Here is a 21,733-nt window from a genome sequence, read left to right as displayed (position 1 = left end):
CAGATCCAGAGGGAAGCTGTATTCAGTCAATTGCAACAAAAACAACAGCTTTTAAGGTGCTGCAAGATGCCATTGTTTTTGCTGAAATAGACTATCTGCAATACATAATTCCAGCAATAATGTAGCCAATAGAATGGGGATGTGCATTTGACCAATGTAAATATGACTGTATTTTTAATCAGAAGTGCATCTTATCATTATAGTCATTAATCCAGAATCCAATATATCCAAGTGTAAGTCTGCTTTAAAACAGCTGCACTAGTTTCCAGTTATGGGGTGTTAGAGGAGGGGTAGTACCTCTGGTGGGGGACGTCATGCTCCTTCTGGGGTAGTTTGTCCACCTGCGCTCAGCTTTCACTTGTGGGTCCTAAAACCTGTCAGCATGCGACAGCGGCCACATCCCAGGAATGGCTTCAATTGGCCAGCTTAACCAGGTGACGGTAGCCAATGGGTCTCATACCCTTGGTGAATTAGGGGCTTCCCTCAAATGCAAAGACAGGCTCTGGCAAATAGAGCAGATGAGACCAATAATGGGTCCCATGATCAAGGTGGGTTCTGCACATGCTGTAGAGGGGTTAGGCTCATCAACCTGGGAAGGTAGGCCATTTAGGAGAAGGAAACTCTGATCCTAAACCTGCACTGCCTTATGGGATATCTTTGGAAGGAGAAAAGGCTAAGGACGAAACCCTACACAAATCTGGAGTGGAGTCCCTAAGATGGTTGGATGGCACCTCGTACGCCTCTTTCAGGCAACTCCTGTAGCTAAGCTGGTACCAAACGTATTGCTCTGCTTTCCTTTGGACCACATCAGCGAAGCCAAGAGGGGGGTTTTGTTGTCTGGGCTGTCTAGGAACTCCATACACACTACTTAGGCTTGTGCCTTGGAATGTCACTTCGGTATGCCTAATGCAGCAATTTGACTTTGCTCCCAGAGGCACACCCCACTGTCTCGAGACAGACAGAGGCCAACATGTAGTTGCCAGCTCCTGGACCCAATTCACTGGTGTTTAAGACCCCAAACAACTCAAGTCTTTCAGGTATTTGAAGCCTATCTCCATCCCAACAGACCCTCTTGTGTATTAAGATGCTTGTAGTTTCGGCACCCTTAAGAGTGCAGGGAATGATAACCCCAGGGATGACTATCTCTTTGGCTGCCCCTAAATTGTAGAAATCCCTCACCATAGAGGTATGTCTATTAACACCATTATTCAGAAATGGAAAATATGTTGAAGGCAAGTCACCGTTAAACTTTCATGAACAGAGTAACTCACCTGAGCAGTGAGTAAAGTAGACAGAGATAGGTCTGCTCGTTCTTCAGTAATGTAAGTCCGTGGTTTACCATCCCACAATGCGCAAACCTCCAAATCCATCAGCTTCAACTGAGTCTTTGATAAACTTGGCAAGCGATTACTCTGTTGCTGCTGCTGTGCCTGACGCTGTTTCCCCTGTACATTTTCTTCTGTGCCTGATGCCATGAGAGCATCTATCTCACTAACTGCTTGACTACTTGGCTGAGACTTAGTGACTTTCTCTTCCAAAGCTGTCAAGTTGCGTTTCTGCTTTGTTACAACAGGCAAACCTATTGTAGCCTTCTGGGATGACTTTTCTTTGCCTCTAGAACCTGCTTGCTTTTTATTCTTAATTTTCTCTCTCTTCTTTCTAGAGACAGAAGGCACAGAAAGAGGCTTGAAAGTATAAGAGCTAGTAGTAGTAACACTGGATTGCTTTTTCAGAACACTATCTAGTGTCCGTACATAACTGGTGCTTTTAGTTGGAAGCTGGTAAACCACAGGACAACTGGATGTACTAGGAGAGAATTCCATGCTCGTTTCCATTAACTTCCCTTCATTTTCCAAATATTCATCAAGCTTGTCACTGCAGAAGGCAGATCGATTCTTCAAGGAGCCTTCTAAAATGCTACCTGAATAATCACATAAATCAATTTTCAATTGAGTATTGTCAACTTCATTATGATGTGTTTGCATAGATTACATTGGTAAAAGCTTTAGAAACTGATGTACAGAGTAGCTGTGGCAAGAAACATTGTCCACTATAGAAGCAGAAAGGTGGTTTTGGGGGGGGGGTGTTAGTGCTGTTTCTGGAAGTCTTCCAGCTCTCAGAAACAGAAGTAAACAAAAGGGGGAGGCACGTTGTACACAAAAGCAAACTATTTCTCAATAAATGTCAAACTTTATTGGTGATTGTAATTTGGAGAGGATCCTTTCCTTCTTCAGGGGCTGATATAAACAATCATATCAACTCTATACATTGGCCCAGTTCATACAGAGCTCTAAGCCAAATCAAGGCTAAACACAAAGCAGCAAATATGTAGGTTTAGACAATAATTCTACCAGGTTACAGCTACTGATTAACAGTGTACTTAGGGGTTTTGTAGATGGAATAACCAGACACCCAACTAATCCATTATGTTAAGTGACTCTGGGGTGCAGGTGTCTGGAGAGTTCCTTTCCCCATTTCATTTGGCTCAGAGAAAGTAGCAGGAAACACATCCTAAATCTTACCTTCATTTTTTGAAGAACTATGTAACTTCCCTCGCCATCCTTTTATCTTTGTGAAGTCATTCGTCTTTCCAGTCCTGGAAACAAAGGGAAGCCCAGTATCTGGTGGGAAAGACAGTCAAGCTAGTTTTATGTGCTGCTAGGTAACAATTTAACAGATTATGCTCTTACAGTATATTTTTACATAAAGAGCCTTCAGAACCATTACCTTTAAGCACTGCCCAATCCTATGCAGAGTAAGGTGTTTCTAACTCAACTAAAATTAGTATGGTAAAGGTGTGCTGAACTGTATATAAATATTTAGCCTCAGTTTACCCTGCCATATGGGACCAAACAATTAATCGTAAATGCATCTATTGAACAGCAGATCTTTTAGGCAAAGTCAAAATTTCAGTGCTAACATAACAGTGAAGTGTTCCTGATTTGTTCTACCAAAACAGAAATGCTTCTTCTAAAGACATAAAGCTATCCTGTAACTCAAACTTGAAGCTTCATTGTAGTATTAAGAAAGATGGTAACTTACCATAAGAACTGGAATTGGTCCTTACGTTTTTCCACAATGTGTATTCATCAGAATAACTTAGTGGTAGCTGCACACCCAAATATTTTAAATCAATGCTCATTGTTGGGTCCACTAAGTTCAGCTTTAGTCCCACTACAAGAAGAAAACGCCATATAAAAATTCTATACAGCATTCGTAAATGCAAAGCTTGTACATACTTCACAGTGCTTACACTTACCTTCCCGAAGACTAGGATGTATCACCTGCTTGTACTTATAAGATTTCAACTCTTCCAACAATTCTGTTTCCAGCTGTGGTATTCTCTGACTGTCTGTGAAATACATATTTAAATTGCTTAAATATCTTTACCATTTCTATTTCACTTGACTAAGCATCATTTACTTTCTACCCCAATCCCATAACACACACAATACTCTTCCCCCAACAACTCCTAAAAGAGAGAGAGAGGAACTGGATGAGGGCAACTGCACTGTCTCTCAACAGTACAGGGTCAATGCCAATTTTTTCTCATCTCTCACCTCACTTAGTGCTCAGTATTTTAAAGTCTTGGAGAGAGAGAGAACCTCAGAGGCTGGACAACATGCTTAGCATTTCTATGAAACACGCAAACCTCTTGCGGCAGAGACAGTGGACTTAGCGACACTGTTGAGTATTAATGTAAAAAATGCATTATAAAAATGTGACACCAGAGGGCACTGTAGAGCAGTCATCCTTTGCCAAGGGGAAATTGCATTGGGAGCTAATTTTTAGTGTGTGTGCTTTTTTTTAAATAGCATTTTCCAGATCAGTGTAGATCCAGCCAGGGAGAAAATGCCAAAAAGAACTCATCAAGGGCTCATCCAGGCTTCCTTTTGTGCCATGGAAAACCTGATTGCTATTTGCTCTAAATCAGCAGTAAAATGTGGTCAGTAAAATGTGGTTTTCCCAGCGAAAGTGCTGGGACTAAAAGAGAGATGTTTGGACACGAAGCTTTAAAGTCCAAACCTCTGCCCAGAAATGTGGCAAATAAGGAAGTCAGGATGAGCCTTCAGCTCTGCTGCATTTGCTCAGCTTGGCAAACTTGAACATTAGACCACTTAGGGAGAAAGAGTAGTATCCATAGGGCCAAACTAGCTGAGAGTTAAATGATTCTCTGCATCTAACATGTAAGGTTTTTTGTTTTGTTTCTAAAGTAGACTGCACCAGCTGGGAAACTGCACACCTGATTTGGCCCTTAATAGGCCATTTTAATACTCCCATTATTACCTGGATTAATACATGCATCCAGTGAAGAAGTATGTATATTCTGCAATTCTTCTTTTTCACATGTAGTCAGAGAAGAAGTCTGAATATTCTGAATTTTTTCTTTTTCTTCCACTCTATCAACATTGTGGATATCCAGGGCTTCCTAAATGTAAAAAGAATAAAATATATGCATTGACAAAACACTATTATAGGTTTATTCCAGAGACAATCAAAAGCTCCAGGTGGTGGGGAAATTGATGGTAGAGCAACTACTACATCCAGAGCCCTGCTGTGGTTAGGTCAGGAGCAGGGGACCCAATTCCCCACACTTGCCCCCTGCTTTTGTTTCTTTATTTTCCTTTTTCCAATGAATACAATTGTAAGGAAATTCACTATACTAGCACTAGGGCTGTTGTTTCAGGATTGGTTTTGGGTAATGTTGGTTGAATGGGGTGTCTTAGAATGTTGTAGATCTACATACCACCACCGCCCCCCCCAATGTTCCCCAAACACCACATTTTGGTCCCCGACTAGCAGTCCATGGAGGTTTCCATATGTGTACCAGATTGCCTCTGGCAAAATGTATGTCACCCCACATGTGGATCTATTCTTCCTCTCTTCCACCCTGAAGACCCCTCTAAACTTTCTATCTGCTCTAAAGGTTTGGGGGACCCTCTGAAGCAGATTTTTGGGGACTGTAGAGGTGACGAAGATGAAGTCCTGCTGGGTGAAAACTCCACTCATATACCACCCCTTGATAAACAGTGTTGCATACTACCCCAAGCCTCGGAGTCCAAATCATTACATTTGGAGCTCATAATCAAGAGTTTTATAATATAGAAAGCCACAATGCAAAGCTTAAGCAAACTCCAAGATCCCATGGTTCAATGTCAATTAAGAAATACATCTGCAGATTTTTAACTTAATGGCTTTTATAATGTGACTTAGTACTTCTAACAACTTTAAATTTCAGAAACAGAATTACCTTGGATGCAAATGATACAAAGAGTACTCCGTCCACATCCTCAAGGTCGGGTTTAACATCCAAATGGATATTGCCAGGTCCAAAGGAGGCATAATTACTTGTAGTAATTGACTTTCTAGTATATTTAGGTGGTCTTCCAACTTCAGAATACCTTATTTTCCGTGGTCTTCCTCTTTTACGTGGGCCAGGCAACCTAACCTTTTGGTTACCAACAATACTCTTGCGGGAAATATGGTTCTTGAATGCATTTGTCTTCCCTCCCACTAAGTTAGCTAAAGAAGGGCCACGGTATGCAGTGGCCTTGAGACCACAGCTAGATACTTTCTTTGTTATGGTAAGACTGTTACAGGTTTCAGTATTTTTCCATCGCACATCTCTTGCCGTAGGTGATTTGTGTGGCACATTATTTTCAGATACCTGTTTTCTAGTTAGCATTTCCTCTGTTTCCAAAGCTGTAAAGGGGCTGGAGACACTGTTATTTTCAAAACAAGTAGGCAAATAATCCAATGGATGACTCAAAGGTGATTCTGCGCTCTTAGAAAGAGACAATATGGCCTGTGAAAGAGCAGAGACCTTTACTGTATTCTTGGTAACTGAACAGGGTGCTAGATAGACTACAGGCAACTTTCCACTATCCAGTTTCAACATCTTTGCTTTGGCAACACCCAGCTGGTTGGTCTGTGGTCGCTTACGGGATTCAAATTCCATTTCCTTCTTGCCTACTTCCCTGTGATTCTTTCGCCGCTTCTCCAGGATGGAGTCAACTCTATTTGAATATTCTTCTGCCATGTTACGTGCTTCTTCCTGCTTCACATCTATTTCTTCCATACATACACTTGGCCCATAATCATAGTCATCTGCAGGTTCCTCTTTAACAACAACATTGATGCCTCCATTTGAGTTCAAAGGGGATGCCACATGAGAGCGACTTGCTATTGGACTAGACAAGAAAGGGGAAAAAAACAATTGCGAAGTAGTAAAAACAAACAATAAAAAACCTGAACAAGCAATATATCGCCTTTTTTCTTTAAGACAAATTCATAGCATACAAAAATTAATATCTACAATTCAGACTATCAACAAAACACTAGCACCAAGGTGAGCTCTAACAAACTTTGCCTGACAGATATATCTACATTTAGGTCACATCCTCATTTAAATGCTTTCTTTTTCATTATTTATTTAAGGAAACTTTAACATACAATCTCTAAAGGTGGATAATCTTGAGAATACTCTAAGCACTAATTTGCACACATACACAAAATATGTCTCCTTTAAAAAAACCTATTATTCACAATGAACCAACAAGCAACTGTCACCTCGCATTTGAGAGATTGTTGGACCACAATAAATCACAATACAGTAAGAACAGCTGACAGTCAGAAACACAGCTAAGCTACAGCAGACTGTAAGTTAACTGTGTTAACAAATAACTAAGAGTAACTTTTACAACTGTATGTACGCATTCAATTACAAAGGCTTTCACTCCCCTCAGGTCAACTAAACCTAGTTAGATGATCTAGGGGTTCATGTCCTGAGGATAGTGGGCCTCGTATCTTTCTTCATGCACTAATTTTCCAGTAATTAATTGTTATTGTTATAACAATACACTGTACATATTGGGTCTTTGCTACAGAGCACTCAACAGCATGGCACAGTTAATTTTCAACTGTGTTTTCATCCAGACCTTCCTAAGTTTTGTTCCCCATGCGCTTTCTCTTCTCAACCCACATTCACTTTTGTAAAGACTAGTTTTAAGCTTCTTTTAATCGTATTATGCAAGTAATTTTTTAATACCAACTTACTGAATAGGTGGCATGCAAATATGTTTTAACAGAATATCATTTCCAAATAGTCACTAACATCCTGCTTTCTGCCTCTGTATTCACAACTGGGATGGTGCAATTACTTTGAATTCAGTGCAACAGCATATTGCTTAAAACATAAGCTTTAGAAAACTCTTTTGTAGCTTTTACCAAATGCATAGGCTTGTTTCATTTATTTATTTTAATAATAATAATAGTTTTATTTCAATGCTTGTTTTTAACAAGGGCTTTTTCTATGTTTTTAGCATTTGCCATTTTAAAATTTATCCGCTTTCAATCCTGTTGGGGGAAAAGGTTAATTATTATTTTTTATTCAAAATATTTATTATTACTGGTGAGAAAGCAGTAAGAAAAGTCTACAGTAAATCTGCTTTTGTGCTGTTCTCAATTTAACAATCCGTTCCAAATGAGGCAAAGTGTTATTTCCATACACTGCCCTTGAAATTTTTTAAAGAAATTTTTTGCCTCATATTATGTGTTCTGCTCCTAGCCCCAACCCATGCTTTGCCTGAGCTTACACTATGAATCATGGGGCAAATTCCCAAAGGAATAAGTCTTTCTGTAACTTAACCATTATCAACTGACCATGACCAAAGAAACCATTCTTCACTGACCATGGCCAAAGAAAGAGAAGCTTAGGGGTGTATTCATCGAAGTGAAACTAGAAAAATAGACTGCACTAGAGACAAAGAAGAGACAAGACTGTGGTACTGGCCCCAGGTAACTGGCTGTAGAATAAACATCAGAGTCCTGCAGTGTTGATGGCACCAGCAGGAGTTCTATCACTACAGTGGTACCTCGCAAGACGAATGCCTCGCAAGACGGAAAACTTGCAAGAAGAAAGAGTTTTCCGTTTTTCGAGGTGCTTCGCCAGACGAATTTCCCTATGGGCTTGCTTCGCAAGAAGAAAGCCCATAGGGAAATCTCCGGGGACCTCTTTTAAAATGCTGGCGGTCGGGAGCAAAGACTTTTGCCCACCGCCGGCCTTCAGAAGAGGTCCTGGACCTCTTCTGAAGGCCGGCGGGGGGCAAAAGTCTTTGCTCCCCCCCGCCTGCCTTCCCGGGACAGCGGAGACTTCTCCGCTGTCCCGGGGCGATCTTAAAATGCTGGCGGGCGGCAGCGAAACCTTCGCTGCCGACCCCCAGCATTTTAAAAGCCCCCGGGACAGCGGAGGCTTCGCTGCCGCCCGCCAGCATTTTAAAATCGCCCCGGGACAGCGGAGAAGTCTCCGCTGTCCCGGGGGCTTTTAAAATGCTGGCGGTCGGCAGCAAAGCCCTCCTGTCCCCGGAGCTTGCGGGGCGGGAGGTGGGGAGAAGGGCTTTTCTTCCCACCGCCAGCCTTCAGAACAGCCTTCTGAAGGCTGGCGGTGGGAAGAAAAGCCCTTGTCCCCCCCCCCCCCAGCCTTCAGAAGAGGTCGGGGGACAAACTGTCCCTGGACCTGGTCTGAAGGCGGTTTCCATAGGACCGCATTGATTGATTTTCAATGCATTCCTATGGGAAACCGTGCTTCGCAAGACAAAAAACTCGCAAGAAGAAAAAACTCGCGGAACGAATTAATAATAATAATAATAATAATAATAATTTATTATTTATACCCCGCCCATCTGGCTGAGTTTCCCCAGAATTAATTTCGTCTTGCGAGGTACCACTGTACTGCTAATTTTAAAGTCGAAGAGGGAAATTCAGAGTAAAGGCAATTAATTGGTACAGCATGTTTCCTTCAGCAGCTCATTCAATATAGGTTTTAATGAGTCAGCCCAAACCCAACACAGTCTTTTCATGGGCCATACTGTTTTCTTCCTTGGCTCAAATGCATGTAAGAGCCACTTTACTTTTTGTCCTTTGCAGCAGCAAATCAACAATACCATAAGACAGCTCAAGGTTATCTGTTACGCACTTGCCATGTACTGAGTGCAACAATCACACTTGGTACCCGGGGCCACTCACAGTTCTACAGCCCTGAATTATTTCTCCTTGGTGCTTAAATGTTTTGAAATGTTTCTACAATGCTGCTGCTGAATATAGGGAATAGGCAGAATTTGGCTCCCACCACCTAAACCTGCCTGAGCTACTTGAATGTTTAGCAAGAGATTGCACACCCACATGTATTCCAACTGCTTTGGCTCAGAAGATGTTGATCAATCTGAGTCCTTTTATAGTATGCCCTTCATCAAATGTTCCCAGAGCAAGGCACATACAACACACTAAAAACAATTCAATTTAGAAATTAAAAAGAGAAAGGGGAAAAATAGCACATCCTTAAAATGAGAAAAACCCATGGGGAAACACACACAGGCATCTTTACTTAACATACCACACTAATACTGAATATTGAGCAAAAGCCCAGACAAGAAGATCCTTACCTGGCACAAACATGACAAAAATGTCCACATACTCATCCTGTGTCCCCACATAATCTAACTCTCCCAGAGCAGGACAACAAGAAGGGCTTCCTGCCTTGATCTAAGGAAATGGTGACAAGCTGACATAGGATGAGGCATTCATCCATATATTTGGGTCCCAAATTATTTAAGGTTTCACAGTCAACAAAAGTACCTTGACTATAGGCACCCAAGGCAGACCTTTTAGAATCAGTGTTGCATTATTTCAGTAATAAAGCATATTAAAATAATCAAAACAGGAAGTTACTAGAGAACGGGTAACTGTGGCTTTTTCTCCAGTAACTGGGAAAAGGCACTCAGCACCACTGAACTCACTTTAGCCTCCAGTGACATTGCTGGATTAAGGAATACGCCTGGAGTAGACTATGCATCTGTTCTTTCTAGGAGAGTCTGATCTCCTCAAGAATAGGCTGTCTATTCAATTCCTGAACCCCATGTCACCCACAAGGCTCAGCTCTCTTTATCCAACTCATTAATAATGTGAGGAACCATTCCAACATTACACAGCCTCAATTGATTCTGATGATGAGAAAAAGAGCTGGGTATCTTGTTGACACTTTGCTCCCAATCCCCTGGTGACCTTCCACAGCACAACTGTCATGTCGCCAAGTAGAGGTTCCCAACTGCTACTTTCTGAAATCAGCTCTGCAGGTGGGACTGCAATTTCCCTGCCTCCAGCTTCCAAACCACAGAGCTGGTCCAACAAGATACTATGGCTAGTGCTAGCAAAAGCTACTGAGCGGTCTTGCAACAAAGGCCATTTTGGTGCCAAAACTAGACTTCCATCCAGACTGAAATAGGTGTCATCACCTTTCTAAATCACCTTATCCCCAAATTATAGATTTTTTTGTGTGACTAGGAAGTAGTTATCACAAACTGCTAGATCTAGGGAGTTTCTTAAAGAGTGCCTGCACCACTGCCTTTCAAAACAGTGGGCACTCCCCTCTACCTGTAAAGAGGAATTTATCGCCTCCTTGATCCACTCAGTCAATCCCCTCTGGCTATTAAAAGGCAAGGGTAAAAAAACCAGGTATCATTAGCTGAAACTGATCCCCAACAACCTGACTAGATTAATGATGCAAGTTAATGCTCTAGAATCTACTTTCACTGGATTTGCAATAATGCCAGCATCAAATTCAGCACAAATATAAGTGACTTCACCATCGATGTGCCTCACAAAGGCTCCAATAACATCACCTGTGGGCAAGATTTCAACAGCTCTTTAAACTCAAAATAGCTTTGTTGGATGGCTACTTGAAGGCATGGTAAATGCCTTGGGAAAGTGGCAAAATACAGGTATTCAGCAAGCTTCACTTTTGCGGTTTGATACATGATACCATGTTATGATGAAGGCAAGTTGAACTTTTACAGCACAACTGTAAGCATGCTTTCTCAGAATTAAGGCCCACTGTGTTCCAAGATTTACTCCTAAGTAAGCAAAGGAATGCAGCCTTTGATTGGCTAAAAATAATCCCAGCCTTATATTCTACCCATTTAGAAAGACCTTTACTCAACAAGCTCAGGGGCAGAGGGCAACCCATTGGACACAGCCAGGTCAATACTTCCTAAAATAAAAGCAAGAAGGATGTTTAAGTCAAGTAATATCCAGGAATATCTACAACAAAACTTCAATGTGTTTGCTTATGCACAGTTCTTCCCACAGACATATATAATATATATATATATTAGATCTGCTTTGAGTACTTGAAGGGATTTCTCCATAAAATAACCTTAATATGAGGTCAATATAAATACATTGTTTAACTGATGAGTGTACAGGAAAATATTCATATGGATTCATATGTAGCTTAATACTGCCTACTGCTGCAGAATGCTGCTTATTCTGCAAAACTTGATTTGCCTTCCTTTTCTAACTACTGTATGGGCAGATATCTATAAAAATTTTTTTATCAAAAGTATAATTTGTATCCAGCATGGTTAGGAGCAGAATATTTATCCAAATATTGATCACATTTTAAAAAGAAACTTTGAGCCTACCTTTCAGGTGCTTCTTGTTTTAATATCGGACTATCACACGTATCTGTCTCCATAAAACCCAGAAAGTCATGATATGGACTGATAGATTCTCTATCCAAATCTGTGTTACACATTGCACTAAGTGATGTCTCTAAATCCCTCTGCTCTGTATCAAAAATTTCACCTTCAGTGAGATGTCTGTGATGGCTTGGAGAACTATTAACGCTACCTCCTTCCTGGTCTGAGCTACCATTTTGCTTCACATCACGCTGAAATCTACTGCTCAGGCCATCATCCCTGAACCCTTTAGCAAATGGGTTGTAGTCTATTTTCAGTTGTGTAATTTGTATGTTTTGATAGGCAGTCACAGCAAAGAACTCTGTCTGTGGGAAAATGAAGGTATGGACATCAGGACCATTTAGCTGAATAACTTCTGTGGCTTTGTCAGCAGGCACCAAGTGTAGCCGAGGTAGATAGCGGTGCATAGAGTGCAGAATGATATGCCCTTCCTGGTCCAAGGTATTGTTAGTAAGTTTGAGTTTGTAGAAAGAGACTGGTTGGTGCATCCAGTAACGGCCAGTAGAAGGCGATTCAGGGTGAATGAATACTCTTCCCAGCACATGGGGTTCTGCTTTCCCACTGGGCTCCCAACTATGGCCATTCCATTTATAGCGTAAGTTGTCAACAGGAGAAATATCCACAACCAAGATATACTTCAGCTTGGAGTCTAAGCCTGTTATCCAGTATCGACAGTATGGAAACATCCGCCTTCCCTGCTTAGTCAGAATCATTTCTGTGCCGCGATAGTAGAACTCATTCCACATATTGTTGTTGTCCAAGGTAACAGTAATGCTTCCTGAGGTGCAATCTGCTGGAAGGCAGGTCTTCACTTTCGATTTTACAGGTGTTGCTATACTGCTAGCAAGGCCATTGTCCTCTTGATTTGAAATTAAGTCTCCTTGGTCAGCTTTTCCAGTGATCTGTGGCTGTTTCACGAGAACATAAAGAGCAGGTGCTGCATTGGGTGGTGTTCCACCATCCTGGTTCCCCAACACAACTGGCCGATTCTCCATTATGGACTGAAATTTCTCCAAAGATTTCACAATATAGGCAAATTTTTCTTTATGTTCTTCATCCTGGAGGGGGAGGTCAATGAAATATGTAACATCCATGTAATGTGAGAAAGACATTATACATGATAAATGATCCCCTCAGAAGTTATCACAGTGACAGTCATTACACGTGAAACAATACATTGCTACTGTCAGCTTCCACAATGATTTCGATAAAATTTCGCCACTTGGCAAATGTAGATTCATGTCAGAGGTAAGAATTTTAACTGAGATTTTCATTTCAAATTATGGGGCAATTAATTCTAAGGTCAACAAACAACACAATAACAAAAAATAACCACAGAACCAAAAATAGTGGCTGATGTCTAACTGTGGTGTCCTACTTGTGCAACAGACTTTTGCTTGTACAAACTGGCTTTCCCTTCTTTTCCTACCCAACCCCCAGCACAGCAAAAATTACACCAGGGATGCTCCAAAGCAGCAGGAGAAAAGCATGAGTTCTTTGAGGAAAGATGGGATAACATAACAGGGTTGTGCTGCTACCTAAACATTAGCAGCAATTGCATCTGAAAATGTGTGTATAACCTAGCCAACCATTTCACCTGAATTGTACCACAAAATATGATTTTTACTCTGGCACTGTAGAACTTTAGAGCAGCATTACTATTAAATCACATAACTGGTATTCTAAATGCATGAAATTAACCTTAAGGAACAAGTTACTGATCACAACCTTAAATTTGTTTTAAAGATTAAGGCATAAAGAACAATGTAACATACATTCTAAGGAATTATTCTGAGCTAGCTTGGAAAGTATCAATGATCTACTTAGTACAAGAAATGTAATTGTGTAGCAATTTTCCATTTGTTGAAATTTGTTAGTATATCAACACTAATATAAAACAAAATATTTACTCTAGAACAAATCCATTCAACTCAACCGATTGTATTCCAGAGAAAGATGGCTCTGGGCTGTATTTACTGCCACTATCAGAGCTCTGTCACACACAACTGCAGAATCCACCAACCCTAAAGTACTTGTTATATTGTTTCCAACCTGGAAAACTGGTGTTCAAATCCCTACTCAACCATGAAGCTCACTGGGTGACCTTGGGCCAGTCACTACGTCTCAGCCTAACGCGCCTCATAGGGTTGTTGTGAGAGTAACATGGAGGTGAAATAATGTACACCACCTTGAGTGCCTTAAAAGAAAGGTGGGATAAAAATGTTGTATTAATAAGTTATAAAATGTTGGGGTGGGAGACTGTACAAAAATGTATAGATTTTATCTATTTTGTAAACATTTGTAAAATTAGCTTGCAATAAAGCATGTCAAGAGCTGTACACACACAACACATAACCAACCACTGCGATGGAGTTTGCAAACACAGTCACAAGGCTGCTAAAGTTTATTCATATTTTACTTCCTACACTGGGGTTGTCTGGGATTAATACTGGCTTGCCGATAAATCATAACAACAACATTCACACTTTGAATCTTTCCTCTCCTCCATTAAGCAATAATGAATAGCGGGGAGAGGGGAGAATTGGAGAATGTTTTGCCTTTCAGAAATGACGTATGAGCCAGAATATAACTTCCATGCCAGCATTTCACACCTGTCAAAATGAACCTAAACGCGATTGGCCTGGAAGTAAGCGTTACTTACTTCCTAGTAAAGGGCTGCGGCGTTACGGAGGTTTTCACAGGACTCGCCAACATCATCAAGTCTGTGCGAAAGCGCAATCGAGGTCCATGCCCGCGTTTGTTGACATTTCAACCTGAAAGCTCCCGGGCAGTCACGTGCTCCCGTAGGAAGCGACCCGCAGGAATCCCGTCAGGATCGCCCTCCGAGGCGAAGCCCCGTCTCCGCTTCCCCACTCTGCCCTAAGCGCAGCTTCGCAAGCCGCCAGCCGAAGGAACATATGCTACCAACATGGACGGCGAAACCGCCATAACGCTGCCGAGGACGAGGGGCGGGGGAGGAAAGAGAAAGAGAGGGAAAGCGGCGGCAGCGAGCGGGGCGAAAGTCAGAAAGGCCCCGAAGCTTCCCAAACTAGGCGGCCTACTCGGGAGCTCGGCATGCACGTGCCCGACCCGAAGAGCAAGGGGCGCAGCGCCCCACCGGCCCCCGGCGCGGCTGGACGCGAGCCGAAGCCTCCCATCCCGAAGCCGCCCGGGATCCGCCTCGCCCTCGCCTTCTGCCTCGGCGCAGCCGCTTACCCGGGAACAGCGCAGCCGCAGCGCAGCTTCACACGGCACGCGGAGGCGCCTCGAACTCCCAGCCCCCGCGTGGCGCCGAGGAGCCTCCCTGACACGCGAGGAACCGCGCGCGCGCGCCGCCTCAGAGTTCCCGCCCCTCCTCCTCCTCCTCCGAGGCTTCGATCCCGCCCGCCCTCTCGCTCGCTCACGGCCTCCCGCGAAGGGGTGTTGATTTTCTCAGCTGGCAGGTGATGTGCGGGACACGCGGAAAACTGCGCTCGAGTCACTTCTGGGGCACGCGCGCGAGCGAGCGCGCGGGTAAATAAGAGCGAGGCGTTCCCCTTCCCCGTCAGTTACCGTGAGATTGTGAGCAGGGCGGGTAGAAACCCCTCACCCCTCCTCCTCCTTCTATGTTCACAGTCAAAAATCGTGTTACCCGACGGACAGAACGTGCGCACGCACCCATGTGACGTCGCCGGCGCGCCTCGAGCGGCGCACGCGCCGTGCGGGCCCGCGCACCTCCTCCTCCTACTCGCCTGCAGGCTGTCACGTGCCCGCGGCTCGCCTCTGCCCCCTCCCTCCTGTCCTGTTCCCTTTCGCGCTTGCCCGGTGAAGCTGCGCCTGAGGTAGCTCGCGGCTACGTGAATGAACTTCCGCGCCTTTTTCCCCACTTCTCCCCCTCAACTGTCGTCCCAAAAACGCACACGCTCCCTGACGAGCGGAGGTCGGTTGTTTTACGCTGCTCGTGCTTCCGAGGCCCTCCCTGGAGCCCTGCCCCCCCACCCCGGACGTTCACTCGAGGCTCTTGGGAGCACAGCGTACCCGGCCCGCCGCTGCCCGCGACGCAGGGCTCGGCCCTTCCTGCCCTCTGCTCCAGCAGAGGGTTGGCACTATGGCGGGCGCCCTCGGGCCTTGTGCCAGGCTCTCACGGGTCGCCGTGGGAAGGCGCGCGTGTCGGGCTCCCTCGGAAGAATCTGAGGAGGGACGCCGAGCTGAGGCCAGTCAGTCGCGGCGGCCGGCGGACGAACCGCCCCGCATTTCTGGCTGCGCGCTTCCTGCTCATCTCGCTAAGGCAGGGCTGCTCTTTGTTCCTGGCGCGTGAAAGCCACGCGAGGATTTCCCTTGCCCGCCCGCCAAGGCGCTCGTGCTCTGAATGAAGGGCGCCTCGTCGTGCCCACGCAAGTCCTGCATCTCTGAAGGATCTCCTCGAACCGGTTCAGATGCTGCCTTCCTTCCTTCCTTTTTATTTATTTATTCCGTTTCTTACCCGCCCTTCACGATAACGCCTCAGGGCGGGTTGCAGCACCCACGGACTTGAACGAGCTCTTTTGTCCATAATGTTCCAGTTCTTCGATATCCAGAAACGAAAACCTCTTTGCAATCCCGTTTTCTGCTTCGGCTCAGAGCATAAAGGGCACCCAGATATTAGCCAGGAAACAATGAATGTTAAAGAGAAGAGGCATTACATGTTCCTTGCACTATTTATTTATTTATTTAAAATAAACCTTCCCTAGTTTTTTTAATGGTGTGATGATTTTATTATTGTTTGCTTTTTTTGCAGTAGTCAATATTTTAGACCTCTTTCCAGGAAGCTGGTATATCAGCCAAAATTGATAGAATGTACTCCTGACTAGCCTTAGCATGGCCATCTAGGAGGGCCTTGATTTGGGGAGGTGTGACCCCCACCCAGTGTAGGGCAACCAAAATGATCAAGGGACTAGGAACCAAGCCTTATAAGGAAGAGTTGAAGGAGCTGGATATGTTAAGCCTGGAGAAGAGGATACTGAGAGGAGATAGCCATCTTCATCTCATAGGCTGTCACATGGAAGAGGAAACAAACTGGTTTACTCCTGCTTTGTAGGGTAGGACTTAAACCAATGGCTTCAAGTTATAAGAAAGGAGATTCCAACTAAACATCAGGAAGATGACAGTAAGAGCTGTTTGACAGTGAGGTTTTTGGAGCTTTTTTACAGAAGGTTGGATAGCCATCTGTCATGGGTGCTTTCTATAGCGGAGATTCCTGCACTGCAGCGGGGTGGACCAGATGACTCTCAGGGTTCCTCCCAAACCTACAATTCTGTGATTCTAAGTGTCATAGCTAAGGGGTCATGGGTATGGAGAATGTGTAGTCAGATCCAGGCGACGGTCCTAGAAGATCTGCAGAAGAGTGTTTGGCCCCCCAGTGACTCTAGACCCCCTTTTCAGATTGCTTCAGAGTATCTGGTGTATCCCCACTTGATTCTTCAGAATTGCAAAAAGAACAAAACAGAAACCTCTGCACAAGCAAATCACATAAAAAAATTTTTTTAATGTGGTTTGCTTGTGCAGTTCTCTGGTTTTGTGCAAATCTCAGGGATCTATCTTTTAGGATTGCTCAGGAAAATGTTACGAACATGGATGGAAATACAGTGGTACCTCGGGTTACATACGCTTCAGGTTACAGACTCCGCTAACCCAGAAATAGTGCTTCAGGTTAAGAACTTTGTTTCAGGATGAGAACAGAAATCGTGCCCCAGTGGCGCGGCAGCAGCAGGAGGCCCCATTAGCTAAAGTGGTGCTTCAGGTTAAGAACAGTTTCAGGTTAAGTACGGACCTCCGGAACGAATTAAGTACTTAACCCGAGGTACCACTGTAAACTGAAAACACTGAGGAAGTACTGGGTGGGGAAAGAGGAATAACCAAAAGTACAATTGATTCACCCACCCCAAAATACTAAAATAAATCATCTGTGTCCCCAAGTGGGGTGACCTGGAGCCCAATTTATTGAATTATCCTTGTATTGGCTAAACTTGGAATTCACAGGAAGCATCAGGATTAGTGTTCTTTGAGGGTGGCATGTGGATTATGCAAATTAAATGGGAATGCAAATCCTCCTAATTGAGCTACCACCTAAACCCAAGGCATCTTCCCCTGAGGATGGAGTTGGATACCTAGGTCATGACAAACTGTCTTGAAAAAGTGTCCAGGACATAGATTTTGAATCTGAAACGCACAATTGTATCTTGAACATGCACTCCAATATTCATTCCATTATCTGATTTGCATTGTGTTTTGCACACTTGCTGGTTTAAAAATGGAAGGTATGGATCAAGTTGAATGTTTCCTGAGCAGGCATGCCACCTTGCATTATCATGTTTCACTCATCAAGAGATCTATCACGTTGCTGTTATATGAGAACAAGTAAGGATGTTCATAGGGACGCGGGTGGCGCTGTGGGTTAAACCACAGAGCCTAGGACTGGCCGATCAGAAGGTTGGCGGTTCAAATCTCCGTGACAGGGTGAGCTCCCATTGCTCGGTCCCTGCTCCTGCCAACCTAGCAGTTCGAAAGCATGTGAAAGTGCAAGTAGATAAATAGGTACCGCTCCCGCGGGAAGGTAAACGGCGTTTCTGTGCGTTGCTCTGATTTGCCAGAAGCAGCTTAGTCATGCAGGCCACATGTCCCAGAAGCTGTACGCCGGACTAAGACCTTGTCAAAAATGTACAACTTGCTGCTGCAATGGAATACTCAGGATGAGACGGTTAAATCTGTAATGATTAAATGGGCACAAGACGTTGGACATAATATTATGTTTGCTGACTGGGAACAGTTGTGGACCACCGGGATTAAATTTACGGCATGTAATGCCTTAAGAGAATATTATGAAAATGATATGTAGGTGGTACATGACCCCAGTCAAGCTTGCAAAAATCTATCATTTGCCCGATAATAAATGTTGGAAATGTAAGGAAACTGAAGGTACATTCTTTCACCTTTGGTGGACGTGCCCTAGGATTAAGGCTTTCTGGGAAATGATATATAATGAATTGAAAAGGGTATTTAAATATACCTTCTTGAAGAAACCAGAGGCCTTTCTCCTGGGCATGGTCGGCCAAGTGGTGCCAAAGAAGGACAGAACTTTTTATATGTATGCTACAACAGCAGCAAGAATACTCATCGCAAAGTATTGGAAGACGCAAGATCTACCCACTCTGGAAGAATGGCAGATGAAACTGATTGACTGTATGGGACTGGCAGAATTGACGAGCAGAATCCGTGACCAGGGAGAAGAGTCGGCTGAAGAAGATTGGAAAAAATTCAAGGACTATTTACAGAAATATTGTAAAATAAAAGTTAGATGGTGCTGGATTGAAATTGAGAGGTTTCTAGCTGTAATGATATATAAGAACATAGATGGGGGGAAAAAGGGTTTGAAAAATAAGGTAATGTTACAAGCTGTAATGCTTTAAATGAAGGATTTGCTGAACAAATAATCTTAATTGGGATACAAGAAGGAGAAGTATGAGGAGGTCTGAGAAATTTGTTATCTAAAAGTATGGTTTATGAACTTTATGCTTTTGTTTAATGTTTCGGTTTGTTTTGTGTTTGTTTGTTTGTTTAAAAAATTGGAAAATTTAATAAATATTCAAAAGAGACAGAAGCTGTACGCCGGCTCCCTCGGCCAATAAAGTGAGATGAGCGCTGCAACCCCAGTCGGTCACAACTGGACCTAATGGTCAGGGGTCCCTTTACCTTTAAGGATGTTCAGTTTTCTAGCAAGTATAGCTTCCCGAATTAATTTTGTGAACTTAAGGAAGCCTCCAATCCTGGAATCTTGGGCACTTTGAAATCTGGTTTACATACACTAATCATGGAAATCTATCATTTTTATGCTGAATCTAAAAAAGTTTTTGAGTTGCAATCCTTGAATAAATCCCTTTGAGCACAGTGAAACTTAACAACATGCATAAAATTGTGCATATATAGACTTTTCCATTTCAGGAATAAAAGTCAGGATAAAACCATTTTGAATACTTTATGCACATCCAAATTAAACATATAGAATGTAACAGTGGTTTTTAAACTCTTCCACACATTTCTTATCCTAGATCATGTACTTGTTTACAGTGTGTGTTAATATGAATCTTCCCTTAGGTGGCTTACACTTCACCTTGTCCTATCCTCAGGATTTAAAACGTATCACATTGCTCTCCTTAAATTAATCTAGCTGTATAAAGATATTTTTTATTTAAAAAATCATTTCAATGCTTAGATTCATCCAAATATCAACAGTGTGTAACTTTTAGTCAAGGTGTTTACTTTCTCTTCTCACCTTTGTGATTTCTAAAACTCATGAAATTCCATGGCTGTACCATTTTTAAGCTCTCTTAGAGTTCTCAATCAAGACTTTAAAGAGTGTTTCAGACTTTTTAAGTGACTCTTAAATGTACACAATATCTCTTTCAATATCTATGCAGTTTTCCCTCATTTTATTCAATTGTAAATACCTTTGACATATTAAAGTAACTTTAAGATAGCCATATTCACAATTACAGCACTGTCTACCCCCCAGAACTTTAAAAGTTGCTTTCAGTACTTTTTAAATTGAATTAGCAATGTAGTTCCAGTGCCGTACAAGTAGAGTTCCTTTTTTTAATAAAGGACTGGTTAGTCCAAAACGTTCTCAGGTGCCAATTTATTTATTTTTAAATCTGAACACCTGACTCATTCACAGAGAGCCTGCAACTGTGTCCATCTAAGTTAGTACACTGGATCAATAGTAGTTGATAAAAATACTACTATTTTACTAAAATACATACATTTCGCTTCCAGGACTCTCTTTACTGTATGTCCCATGGTCACTAATGCTAATGTATACCATGTATGCAAACTCCTCCCCTACAGTATCTAGACAATGATACTAGACAATGATACAAGCCTGCGACTTTTGCACTAGGCAGGCAACATGTCTATCACCAACCCCTTAAGAAGTCTCACACCTCTCAAAGGCATATGTGGTTATTCAATCATCAGGAATCTAAACAGAATGTTTAACAGTAAAGACAACAGAATGAGACCCAAGCTATATGTTATGCTAAGTAGTATGAAGTTCTCTGCCTGAATGGAATGTTCTTCACAAGGTGTCCTTGCATTTGGACTGGCAGCTGAGGCTTGAGGCTAGCAGTGGCTTCCCCCACATGCTCATGGGAAGGGAAAACCATAACACTCATCCTCAGCTGAGGGAAGGAACTGCCTGGCAGTGTTCTTGCTCCTTTTGCTTTTATTGCTAACAGATAATGGAAGGAATCTCAGCGCATCACAGCCACCTTCCCATGAACAATAAACTGCTTAGAATAAGGTAAGCTTGATGTGGCTCCTGTAGAGCAGGAATGACAAGGGAGAAGGGAGTTTCTCTGGTCATTCCTGCTTGTGAAGATAGCTAGTGGAAGGGGCCCTTTGTGCAATGAGGCACCTATGGGCACAATGGTCTTTCCCATGGTGCTTCTGTGCCCCCCAACTCACAGCCCCTTAATCAGGAGATGGTGAGGGTAATTATTTTTCTCCAGTCCAAAGTACAAAGAGCTGAAGGAGGGCTGACAAGTGATGCTCTTTCCAGCTCTGAGCTTTGCAAGGCTCAAATTCTACTAGGTCCATCTTTTACCCAAATCCCTCTAAAAAGTGAAGTATGTGATATGCACATGGTTTCTCTGTCTCAAGTGTGTGCGCTCCTACAGCACTTGCTAAAATGGCGATGGGCCTAAAAACATGGGTGCCCCCCCACCTAAGTGTTTGATGCAAGCAGAACTGAGCTATTTACATAATAAGGTAAAGGCAAATGACCCCTGAACAGTTAAGTCCAGTCAAAGGTGACTATGGGGTGCAGTGCCCATCTCGCTTCAGGCCAAGGGAGCTGCCGTTTGTCAACAGACCGCTTTCCAGGTAATGTGACCAGCATGACTAAACTGTTTCTGGCACAACAGAACACCGTGACGGAAGCTAGAGCACAAGAAACGCTGTTTACCTTCCCACCACAGTGGTACCCATTTATCTACTTGCACTGGTATGCTTTCGAACTGCTAGGTTGGCAGAAGCTGAGACAGAGCAACAGGAGCTCACCCCGTCGTGCAGATTCGAACTGCTGACCTTCTGACATAATACATATCTTACCTTCAACATTTTATATAGCTATATTCAAAATTAAGCAGAGTAGTTGAGAGAAGAAAATTTGCTAGATAAGACAAAAG

At 43.1% G+C, this 21,733-nt stretch overlaps 1 protein-coding gene across 5 annotated transcripts in view; it reads right to left on the bottom strand.

Annotated features, from left to right (window-relative positions):
- The window catches only part of LOC128411186 (MAX gene-associated protein-like), a 38,229-nt gene extending 23,051 nt beyond the window's left edge, over positions 1-15,178 (bottom strand). Inside the window, exons 1-8 of one of the 5 annotated variants that reach the window (XM_053383305.1) lie at positions 15,087-15,178; positions 11,478-12,592; positions 5,252-6,191; positions 4,288-4,429; positions 3,260-3,352; positions 3,043-3,174; positions 2,523-2,621; positions 1,272-1,921 (exon numbers count right to left, since the gene is read on the bottom strand). In XM_053383305.1, coding sequence (XP_053239280.1) covers positions 1,272-1,921; positions 2,523-2,621; positions 3,043-3,174; positions 3,260-3,352; positions 4,288-4,429; positions 5,252-6,191; positions 11,478-12,529 — 3,108 coding nt within the window. In that variant the 5' untranslated portion in view covers positions 12,530-12,592; positions 15,087-15,178. Of the gene's footprint in view, positions 1-1,271; positions 1,922-2,522; positions 2,622-3,042; positions 3,175-3,259; positions 3,353-4,287; positions 4,430-5,251; positions 6,192-8,956; positions 9,541-11,477; positions 12,647-14,196; positions 14,545-14,750 lie in introns of those variants that run through there. The other 4 variants (XM_053383314.1, XM_053383324.1, XM_053383296.1 and 1 more) reach the window with 4 other exon arrangements.
- Positions 15,179-21,733: the final 6,555 nt, after the last annotated feature.

Source organism: Podarcis raffonei, chromosome 1, assembly GCF_027172205.1.
Source record: "Podarcis raffonei isolate rPodRaf1 chromosome 1, rPodRaf1.pri, whole genome shotgun sequence".
NCBI lineage: Eukaryota > Metazoa > Chordata > Lepidosauria > Squamata > Lacertidae > Podarcis > Podarcis raffonei.
The sequence above is the reverse complement of the archived record's forward strand: the minus strand, read 5'-3'. Positions and strand labels throughout refer to the sequence as shown.